The sequence below is a fragment of the Taudactylus pleione genome, unplaced genomic scaffold, assembly GCF_031769625.1.
Source record: "Taudactylus pleione unplaced genomic scaffold, aTauple2 ptg000004l, whole genome shotgun sequence".
In the NCBI taxonomy this organism is placed as follows: Eukaryota; Metazoa; Chordata; class Amphibia; order Anura; family Myobatrachidae; genus Taudactylus; species Taudactylus pleione.
In genome coordinates, this window is record NW_028284407.1 from 5,974,070 (window position 1) to 5,985,881 (window position 11,812).

An 11,812-nucleotide genomic window follows, 5' to 3' on the forward strand; every position below is an offset into this window, starting at 1 on the left:
TATTGTGATGAAACCACTGGCATTAGGCGGTAAAATGCATCTCCAAACTTAAGTGCCGGGCGCGATGCAGACAATTGAATAGCTCTGGTCACTCATTCCCGGCGCTATTCAACATCGCCTTCAATTGTATTCCCCCCTTTATGGCACGGATTCAAGAAGCTGCTGGAAATATTTCAGAGAAATTCTGATCAACGATGACCCAATAGCATCACGCAGTTCTTACAGATTTGTGAGCGACACATTCACGCTGCAAACCCCGTTGCACCACATCCCTAAGGTGCGCTATTGGATTAATATCAGGCAACTGTGGCCATAGAGGGATGCACAGTCAGTAACAATAATCAGGTAGGCTAGGACACAAACAATGCTCTATTGCAGTGGTTCTCAAACTCAGTTCTCAGGACCCCACACAGGTCACGTTTTTCAAGTCACCCAGCAGGTGCACAGGTGTATTCATTACTCACTGAAACATTTTAAAAGATTCACAGGTGGAACTGATTATTCAAACTTGTGATTCTGTGAGGAGACCTGGAAAGCATGAACTGTTTGGGGTCCTGAGGACTGAGTTTGAGAACCTGTGCTTTATTGGTATTAAGAGGCCTAATGTGCCAAGAAAACATTCCTCACACCACTACATCACCACCAGAATGAACCATGGATTCATGTTGACTAAGCCATATTCTTACACTACCGTTTACATGTTGCAGCTGAAATTTGGAAAATATTGCTTGAGTTAACAAATCCGATCTTCCAATGTCCAGTATTGGTGAGCCTGTGCCCACTGTAGCCTGTTTCCTGTTCTAATCTAACAGGTGTTAAACCTGGGCTGGTCTTCTGCTGCAGTAAACCCATCTACTGCAAAGGTTCGACATACTGTGACCGAGATGCTCTTCTGCATACCACTGTTTCAGCGTTTTTCAACCACTGTGCCGCAGCACACTACTTGTACTGTAGTTTGTTTTATTCCTGTGGAGGCCAATGTAGTGCGTTTTATTCCTGTGGAGGCCAATGTAGTGCGTTTTATTCCTGTGGAGGCCAATGTAGTGCGTTTTATTCCTGTGGAGGCCAATGTAGTGCGTTTTATTCCTGTGGAGGCCAATGTAGTGCGTTTTATTCCTGTGGAGGCCAATGTAGTGCGTTTTATTCCTGTGGAGGCCAATGTAGTGCGTTTTATTCCTGTGGAGGCCAATGTAGTGTGTTTTATTACTGTGGAGGCCAATGTGTGTGTATTTTTTTTATGTTGGAGCCAATATATGTTTTTTCATTGGTCACGCACGCCACATCGCTGGATAGTGCGCCTTGGAAATTTTACATTTTGTGTAGTGTGCCTCAGTTAAAAATCACTCCACTGTTGTAATGCATCGATTCTTGATGTATACTCAGCTTTAACCAGCCTGGCCATTCTAAGCTAGCCTCTCCCAATAAGAAAGTGTTTACACCCACAGAATTGCAGCTCACTGGATGTTTTTTGTTTTGCGAACCATTTTAATGTAAACCCTGTGCGTTAAAGTCCAAGGTGATCCATCGACGGCCTGTCACTTATTGATATCAACCATCGTCATAACAAGTTTTTTCATGCAGCCAATAGAGGTGCATAGGACAACTTGTGATGTCATGGGTACCGTATGTTTGCGGCCAAGCGTTGCGGCAATGCTCGGAAGCACATCACACAGAATTAGTCCTTATACGTGAAGCCTGGTATCAAGCTTATTTCTCAGACAGCTAGTTTCTTTCTACTAAGCCACTTTAAAATTTTATAGTAAAATACAAAGAAAAAAAAACTAAACAAGTGAATTAAGGAATGTAAAAGTGTAAAATTATACAATCTGTATTGCTTCAGTACAAAGGTATAGTACAATGTTCAGAATACACTGTTCAGCTTTTGCATCTAATGGAGACTGAATTCCATCAACACTACAGCACCCAAGTATGGGCAGTACTAATTTTGTTTGTGGATTCCATAGTGACATTCTATGATGTGTATAAAATGTGATATGATTACCAATTGAACCTTGACTGATATATGCACTTAAGATTATTCACTGAAATATTACATCTTGTGTGTCATTTGCGACTTGATGAGCAGCAACTAACTTCTATATAAAGTGGCTGTGGCACAGGTGGTTGGAAAACAGTCAAACAAAAACCTGAGTGCAGTCCTTTAAAACATAAGTAAAAACATTATAGTTGTGATTATACATAAATAAATCCAAATGGTATTTACCTCATACATACACTACAACCAGTTCACATGCAGTAAAATGACATGAGAACAGAACTCTAGAAATGTCAAAAGTTTTGATTCATTCTTGAAACAAGTATATTAGATACACATTAATATAACAAATTTACTAAAAATCAATTAGGGGAGAATTGTGGGCGAGGTGCTGGAACTCCAGCAATGGCACCCTAAATTACCCAGATCTCTCCTCTAAAACTTTCCTTTTTGGTTCATAGCCCATTACTGGAGTAAGGCAACGTTTGGCACTCCACATGTTGTGGAAATATATGTTCCAGCATATCATGACACAGGTTTTGCATGTCCTAACAGCAAAACTGTGGCAAGGCATGCGCTATGTGTACTACTGCACACTGCTTATTCCTTGATTTAGGGGCTACTGTAAGTGCAGCTGATGATTGTACTGCAATTTCCCTGATCGAACAGACCCAAAAAAACATAGTCCACACCAAACCACTCATTCAGTGACTTTAAATTGACACAATTGAGTTAAACTAGAATACTTTTATATTAACAGTATATATATTTTTTTTAAATATAGAAACACCAAGCAATATATAAGAATAGACCTATACCATAATTTAACTTGAAACCTGAATTGATTAAAAAAACCAAAATGGTCACAAACTGCTGAAAACTCAATATTGCATGCTGTGACTCTGGTACACCTACAGGATATGAGGCACAGGTACCAAATGTATATGTTTTAGCATAATTGCAAGATGTTGAAATTCATTGGAAAAATTGCCAATGAATCTCAGCCATGCCCAAGGGACATCTGCCCTGTAAACTGTGCCAGATGCTGCAAGTACAACTAGAATATGGAGGATTGGAGACTATTACTGCTGTAGAAGCTGGACAGCTCTCAACCAACACGCATCCTCCCACGGTTTAGCAGATCTCTGTGTATTATTTATTTATGCCTAAAATGTATTCAAATATAAAATAGCGTATGTATGTAATAAAATAATGCACATAAAGATACACATACTCTATATATGCCACCAATTCCTTGACGGTTATTAACAGTCGCATCACTTGATTATATTTCTTTCAAAACTGTTGTAGGTCATGTAGAGTAAATGTGAAATATACAGCACGTATGAACCAATACAAAATACCTGGAAGGGTGAATGTAGCACAGCAAGTATTGCTACTCAGGGCAATCACCCCATCAGACAGGGGTACAGTAACATGTCACCTGTAGGAAGCCTTTGCTGTGCATCGTTTCAGAAAACTGCCCACACCTTATGGGTTACTCTATGCAAAGGGGGAGAGAGGGGTCTTTCAAATCTAAACAAAACAATGTCAAGGTGGATTCCTCAGGCGATCACCCTGCTGTTGCCCTTCATGCACAATACCTGGGCCTGAGCCTGTTATAGCGGGGGGGGGGGGGGGGGGGGGTGATGAGAGGTATCCTGCAGCAGGTGATCGCACCATCACCCCATCATCCAGGAGAGCGGGCACGCTCAGGATGGGCTTTGGGGACCGGGGAGAGCCTTTGAGCTACCCCCGTGTGCCCGAAGGGATGGTCGCGAAAGGGGTGACCCCCTCCAGAGCCGGCCACCAGGGAGGAGGAGCGGTGGGAGGGTGAGCCGAGGAGGTGGGGGGGTTCAGGAGGACAGATGCCCTCCCTCCCCCTAGGGGGGTTGTCTACGATCCAGCCTGGGCTCATTACTTACCGCTCCGGCACCAGCACCGCCACCCGGGGACCGCGCCGCAGCTGGCAGCCAGCAGAACGGGCGCTGACGGCGGGAGCGTCCTACCCACAATGGGCGGGTACAGAGGGGGGAAAAAAAAGTGGGTGGCCGTTAGTCCGGAGCCGGCACAGGAAGTGCGGTTCCCGGGTGCTTTGTGTGTTATTTGTGCCCGGTATGTGCTGCGGGGGTGTGCGGGGAGGAGGCCGGGAGGCCTGGGGCCTAGCTCTTACCTGCCCGCCACCGCCTTGGTCGCTCTCGTCGCTGCTGTGGCCGTGCTGCAGGTACTCGTTCTGCCCGTCGATCTCCATTGCGGACATCTCCTCTCTCTTGACCGGCTGCTCCGGAGCTGGGAGGGGAGAAAGGACAAGAGAGTCAGGCGGACGGGAAGCGCCATTGCTGGAGCCCTGCGGGGCTTCCCTTTCCCTCCCCCCCCTCTTCCCTCACACCCAGACGGTCATGTCGCCCTCCTGCCTCTGCCCAGGGGAGCTCCCCCGGCGCTGATGGTGCGGGGGGTGGGTGGGCTACGTACCGGTCATGGTGTCGGCGGCAGGATTGGAGGGGTAGATAGAAAAAAAAAAAAAAAAAACTGACTCTCCTCAGGAAAGCGCTGAGCGGGCCCGAGCGGGCGGGGCAGGCCGAGCTCTCGGCGTGTTACACGCGTGACATGGTTGGAGTGTGGGGCCGTCACGGGCGCGCTGCGGACGGAGCGGGACCAGGCGCGTTTTTTTTTTTTTTTTTTTTTTTTTTTTCTTCCTATTTTTGATTGACGGTGCGGGAAACACAAGAGGTGGGGCCTGCAGCCAGTACGGGGAAAGCGTGTGACGTCAGACGCACGGAAAGGCCCGCCCCCCCTCCGGTAGGCCATTGGAGGTGGAGAAATCTTGGGGTGACGCTGATTGGCCAGCGGAAGTGGCAGTCATTTCCTGTTGCTTTTTTTTTTCTCCATTATTCCCCCTCTCTCACCCCCCCCCCCCCCCCCCCCTCCTTCCCTCCGACACGGCCCCGAGCACGCGGGCGGCTCACGCATCCGTGACGTGCGCGCGCCCCCGCCCCATGTTTACAAGATCGCTGTATTTCGCAGACAATGAGCGAGAGAGACGCAGCCGCACTGGGGCTCTGGTGCTGCTACTACGTCCTCTTCCCGCCGCTGCGCCGGCCTAGTCCTCCTCTCTCTGGGGGAGATGTATTAAGCCTGGAAAAGTGATAAAGTACCAACCAATCAGTTCCTAACTGGCACGCTGTGTTTGAAAAATGTCAGGAGCTGATTGGTTGGTACTTTTATTTCCACTTTATCACTTTTCAAGGCTTAGTACATCTCCCCTTCTGTCTCAGCAGCCAGCACAGCAGGCCTTGTCCTGCACCAATCAGGCCTATAGTAGGTCACCAACGACATGAAAGATATCTTTCCTTGACATGAAAGATATCTTTCAGTGAGTCATCCTACCACATCTCTGAACATGCAAAGTTGACGATATCGTCCAGATTGGCCTGCATGTACGGACTATCTTAGATATCGTTATCGTACATGCGAGAATGCGCATCGTTGGTCGTTCACTGAATAAAAATGAACGATATATCGTTATCGTTCATATCTTAACGATTTATCTGTCCGTGTGTACGCACCTTTACAGTAACCACTCGCACATAATGCAATTCAATAAAATATACAGAGAAAAACACATGAGCAACCTTTGGCGTGGCACTACAAGTCCCAGCATGCTTTGGAAGCCAGAGGCTCTCCCAACATTTTGCAGAGCTGCATATGTGATGCACTTGGGTTGGGATGTCAGTGAAAATGGAAAGACCTGAGGCAAATAGGGCAGTGGTTCCCAAACTTTTTTGAAGCGTGGCGCCCTAGAGCAGTGGTTCTCAAACTCGGCCCTCAGGACCCCACACAGGGCACGTTTTCCAGGTCACCCAGCAGGTGCACAGGTGTATACATCACTCACTAACATGTTTTAAAAGATCAACAGATGCAGCTAATTATTTCACTAGTAATTATGTGAAGAGACCTGCAAAACATGCACTGTTTGGGGTCCTGAGGACCGAGTTTGAGAACCTGTGCCCTAGAGTATCAGCATTTTGTCCACCGCACCCCCGGGCCAAAAGCATACCTCCCAACTGTCCCGCTTTCAACAGGACAGGCCCGTTTTTCTGGGACTGTCCCCCCTGCGGAACACAGTGTCCCGCGGTGCAGAGCAGTGGGCAAGCAGATGTAGAATAGATGCCATGCACATGGCATCTGTTCTCTAGTGTAGGGAGAGCCAGGTGGCTGCCCAGCATTAGAACACACAACTTGCTCCTTCCTCAGAGTGCTTTTCATGAGGACAGGCCTCACCCCACAATGTATTGGAGAATCCCCCAATGAGTACCTATAAACACATGCAAATGCTTTTGCCTTTGGCATGCATTTGCACTCATGTTTTTATTTGCATGTGTATCAGGCCTAACACATGAATATGTAACCTTACTTTTAATAGTAAAGTTCACACCAACAAAAATTATTTTCTACACAGAAGGAGTCATCTGATCTAGGGATGGCCATCAGTAATTAACATGTATGGCATGAAACTATCGACAATGAGCCATCGATGGTTATCCCAGTCCTCATGGCAGGCTGAAGGCCAATCAGGTTCAGGGGCAGTGTGACATGGGGGCGAGACTAAGCTGAGTGCCCTCTGCGTTAGAGAATAAAACCAAGACAGACAGCCATCGATGGAAGAGAACCATTGGATCTCAAATATTGGTGGCAAAACCATTGACCATCGGTGGCAAACCAGTCGATGGCCACACCTAGGCTGATCGCATTTGTAACATGTCTAAACCAAGTCTAGTGAGAATAAAGTGGTTGATGCATAGTGGAATGCAAATAGGTTTTGCTGAGAGATCTTGTGAGTTTTCCACCTTCTCATATCATTGCTGTCACCAGCAATGGCTCCGGACAGCTATTCTTACTGGTCGGGAGTTCTGGCATACATAAATTAGCATGCTTGTCCCTCCCCAGTCAGATGCTGTACAGGATAAATTAAGTGGAGTAGGGGAATAAATATATATTTAATTTTGGATTTGAATCCTATTACTATCTAGTTGATTAAAAAAAAAATAATTGGAGACAGGTCCCCTTTAAACTCTCTGACCAATATAATAGTACTGTAATCGTCCTTAATTCAAACCCACAAAGGTTTGGGTGGCAGGGAGGTTCTTTTAGGTATCTAAGCAGTTTCCATCACAAAGAACTGTTGATTATAAAACTCGCTCAGGGCCAGCCGGCGGGGGCGCAGTGTGGATGTCAGACGCAAGCGCCCAATTTTTTCAGGCTGCATATGAGTCCGAGTTGCACTGCGCATATGTCCCACTGCCTGATGGGGATGCTGTGCATGGGAGGTTGCGAGACCCGTTCTGCACATGCGAGTGGGTACACAAACCAGAAACTCAGATCCTTTTGTGGGACAGTAAGTGTTGGTTGCCCTCCCTAGGAAGAAAGTAGAGTGCCTTCCTAGGAAGAGAGAAGAGTGCCTCCCTAGGAAGAGGTGCCGGCAGAGGGGGTTTCTGAGTAAAAAATGTTTGCGATATAGAGATCTTTGTCTCCGTCTCTTTGGGCCACCATGCTTTTCATGCTCCGAGCTCCGAACGGGCAGCGGGTTTGATTCAGAGATGGATGCTAATGCAACTGCGCTTGCAGCCGCTCTCGCCATAACGGTAACAAGAATATGCAAATGCTAACCTCAGCGTTCCCTTTGTGCTCCACTGTGCCATGATGTGTACGAGCGGTGAGACGCCCACTTTCAGGATGTGTGGTCTGTGCATGCGATGGACATTGTAAACACACCAACATTGACGCAACATCGGTCGCACCATCGACATTTGCGGCAGCCTAGGGTCCACTCTAGCTGTTCTCCGCAAATCCAAATAAACATGGCCTCTGAAGCATTGGATTTGCTATTGGGAACGCAGCAGTGTACCCAGACACGCCTGTGACACTCCCATAACTCGCCCATGAAACGGCCCCTTTATGCAATCACTTTAGGTCACTTCCCAGTCTCCACCCTGATATGCCTAGGGATTGCAAACCCCTTCCAAGTGTTAGCTATACTGTATACAATTGCAAAAGGCATCGCACACATTGGTCCGCACGTGCACAGTAAGAATTTTGTAGACTTTGCGCATGCACAGTAGCAAAATATCGTTCAACTGCATAATTATCGGCAATGCGTCCGTCTCTGAATTAGGCCCAGAGATCGGAGCTGCTGCTCAGGCATAGCAGCTCCTCTTGGAGATGGCAAAGTCCAGTGGAGCTCCTCCCAGCTCCCATGAGCCTTTGTGTGACAGCGACTCACTCATCGGCTCTGGGCAGCAGGCAATGGACTGTTCGCTCAGCACAGCTCCGCAGGCGGCTACGTCACACCATGAAAAAGCTTTTTTTCTCTTATTTTTTTAGTCTAGCCAATTCTGCAACTAATTATATCTCTGTGGCCAGCCTGGAATACATTTGCTCAGCTAGGCAGGTGGCTGCGTCACATAACTTAAAAAACTTTTTTCCCAAAATCAACCATTTGGAAACACCTTTTATAAAACCTGTATTTGCTCCTGCTAAATGTACCTTCTCCACCACTGTATCTTATGTAAATAAACTTGCTACTTCCATTAATGGTGCAAATTTTGTACTCCTGCAGATCAGATCAAAACCCCAGTAAAATTGGTGCATGATCTCACGAACCTGCATGTTTGTAGTTCCATAGATGAGGCTATTTACTGTGTCAAATTACAGTACTCCAAAAATCCTATAGCCAGGCAATAGTACAGAAGACATAATGCCGCCCTCTTAACTGTTTTTGATTAATCGTAATGTAACCCCTGGTCACTGTGTAGCTGATATGAGTACATGGCTCACCTCCTCGCTAATGCCTGCTTCCACCCTGGCTAGCACAGGTGCGGGCAATCAATGACTAAAGGGTCCCTGCTCATGCAGGCTTTACAGCAAAGTTTATCCTTGTGTGGATACAGGTTATGTTATATGGGGGTAGATGTACGAAGCCCAGAAGCGGTATCAGCGCACGTTATGTGCGCTGATACCGCTTTTCCCCGATGTATGAATGGGGGTCTGGGCGGTAAATGACAGGGGTGCTATGCTGGGCTATGTACGAACGGTCAGATCGTCTGACCGTTCGGCCGGCTGTAGCTGTCGTTATCGACAGCTACAGCCTGGCGCTAGCCTATCCCCACAGCAGGGAGAGCGCTGTCCCTGGTGCGGCGGCTACCGGCTCCAGGGCTCCACGCGGGGATCTCGCGATACTTGCGAGATCCCGCGCATGCTCAGTGGAGCCGGCCGGGAGAGAGACACAGCGCATCAGCACTAGGCTGATGCGCTGCTGTCTCTAGCGGGTAGCGCCGGAGGGGGGAGTTAACGCTCCCCCTCTCCGGCCGATGAGATGTTTATCTCATCGGTAGTGCTTTCTGCTTTGCCTCGGTAAAGAGGCGAAGCGGGAAGTGTTATAGCGGCACGGTAAGTGCCGCTATAATACATCTACCCCATGGTGTGTGTGCAGTGTAAATACAATAAGTTGGGTGCCAGACTGACTCCGTTCCAAACTATGGGCCTGATTCAGCAAGGATCGCTGATGATATCGCGCACGCAGATGACCGCTTGTGTACTGCGCATGTGATCGCAGTGACTACACAGACCCATCGCAGTAATTGACAGGAAGTACCGTTTGGGGGTGGTGACGGGAGGGTGGTCGGAGAAACGCAGGCGTGCCAGTGCGTTTGAACGCTGTTACAGGGGCGTGCATAAATTAGCCACTACAATGGCATACGCAACTTGAGTGCTCACAGCGTACAGGAAAGTTAGCAATTTATAAGTGAGGTCTGACCTGCTGTAAGTGTGCGAGCGGCTCTGATGTACTTTGATGTTACCGATGTTTTGGCTGGATTGCAAGGTATTACGGATGTAAGAGAGGGGAAATGGGCGTCTGCATGCGGTCCGTGCGAGTGATTTGCGATTGCACAACTTAGCATACTTTCGCAGCAGGCGTGCGTACGCGATTACATCAGCGATCCTTGCTGAATCAGGCCCTATGATCTCTTTATTAAATGATACAGGTAAAATATCTACACCTCGTTCTCTAGATCTGTACAGTACTCGGGTTATGAGAATGAAAACGCAAATCTATAAATCTCCGTTAGTGCTGCCATTCCAAACATATTGCCCCTCTTACCAGGCGCTCACTGATTTATAGGCACTAGGCATACAATACGTACATACAGTATGCACTTACACAGAGCTGCTTCTCATTCTCATTATGCAGCTCTTCTCATAGGACATTATATAAGTCTGCCTCTGATTTTATCTCAGCTTCACTTTACTTTTTCCCAGCTCTCAATCTCTTTATTTATCATTGCTCTGGCCCAGCCCTCACATGCCTGCAGCACTCCCCGTCAGACTATGGGGCTCTTCTGCTGCTCAGCCCTCCCTCACTTAGGGGTCTATTTACTAAGCAGTGTTAGGAGAAGTGAAAAGTGATAAGGTGCCAGCCAATCAGCTCCCAACTGTCATTTTTCAAACACAGCCTGTGAGATGGCAGTTGGGAGCTGATTGGCTGGCACCTTATCACTTTTCACTTTTCACTCTTCACTTCTCCTAACACTGCTTAGTAAATAGACCCCTTAGGGATTCAACACCTCTTTTATAGTATTATTTGGCCTCCAACTTCCTATTTAGCTTGGCTACGCTGCCTCTGCAGTGACCCCCTCCCTATACTGGCTGCCGGGGGCTTTTGTATGTGGGGACTTCCACCCCCCCCCTTTAATTATAATGTGGGGCTCATACTCCATCTCTCCATAACTGGGTTTATGCTTATTTGCATGGGTGAATCTCCTCTCTTCATATACGGGATCTTTGCCCATGCTCTGTGTGCTATTTCACCCTCACAACATAACTGGGGGTGTCTACCTCTCCTACAATTTAGGGTGCTGGGGGATCGAGAGGCGGCTGAGATGTCCCCTAACTTCTCACTGACCGGAGTCATTCTGCCCCTCTTTCTCTGACAGGACAAATCACCCAGAGCTGTATCACTGCGCCACATACCTTCCCCAACTTTTATCAAATGTACAGAGGGAGGTCATGGAATACTTACCAACTTTTCAGGGTACCTTTCCGGGAGCAGCTGGAGAGGACCTGCTGCTGCTCATCTTCGGGGGGCAGGGCCTGACTATAGCTGGAATTAGGCCCTGCCCCCTTTACTGGAAAACCCCGCTGTTCACAGGTCCGTTAGGAAGGGCCGGGCTAAATGGCGCAATTCACGTCATTTAGCCCCGTCCCCTCCCTACGGACCCGCAAATTTCTCGGAAAATCTCCCCATCCTGCCCACTTCACTAAGAAGTGGGTCGGGATGCGGGAGATTTGGCCACTTTTTTCGGGGGTGCGGGGCTTTACCTGAAAAATTGGGAGACTCCCGGGAGAGTAGGCAAGTATGGGTTATGGCCATGCAAAAAGGGGCGTGGCCGAGCTGGAAATGCTGCGCAAGCAAGACACGCTCCCGTTTTAATCACGCTGGGCCTATGCCCAGCGCTCTGCGAACTGCAGGGCATGCCCTTAGTACCTCTCTTCAGTGAATAGATGCCGCACACATGTGCACAGCCTCTATTCACCACTTTGCTAAGCAGAGCACTGAGTGAAAGGGGGCTGCCCAACCTACCCCCTGTGGCGTAAGTTCATCCCAGTCGCCCGGAGGCAAGTTAGAGTTGTGCGCCCCCCCCCCTGAGAAAAGGGAAAATAAATAAGGTGCATAAATATCTATCTATATAAATCCGTGTTCATGCGAATAGCGGCAATAAAAAAATATTATCGGGACTAAGACCCAATAATTAATAAATA

The 11,812-nt window shown here is 47.9% G+C and overlaps 1 protein-coding gene across 2 annotated transcripts in view; it reads right to left on the reverse strand.

The window, feature by feature from the left end:
• SP3 (Sp3 transcription factor) overlaps positions 1-4,761 on the reverse strand; it is a 57,409-nt gene extending 52,648 nt beyond the window's left edge. Inside the window, exons 1-2 of one of the 2 annotated variants that reach the window (XM_088472195.1) lie at positions 4,469-4,761; positions 4,170-4,285 (exon numbers count right to left, since the gene is read on the reverse strand). In XM_088472195.1, the coding sequence (XP_088328321.1) occupies positions 4,170-4,285; positions 4,469-4,475 (123 nt within the window). In that variant the 5' untranslated portion in view covers positions 4,476-4,761. The remainder of the gene's footprint in view (positions 1-4,169; positions 4,286-4,468) is intronic. The other variant, XM_088472117.1, reaches the window with a different exon arrangement.
• Positions 4,762-11,812: the final 7,051 nt, after the last annotated feature.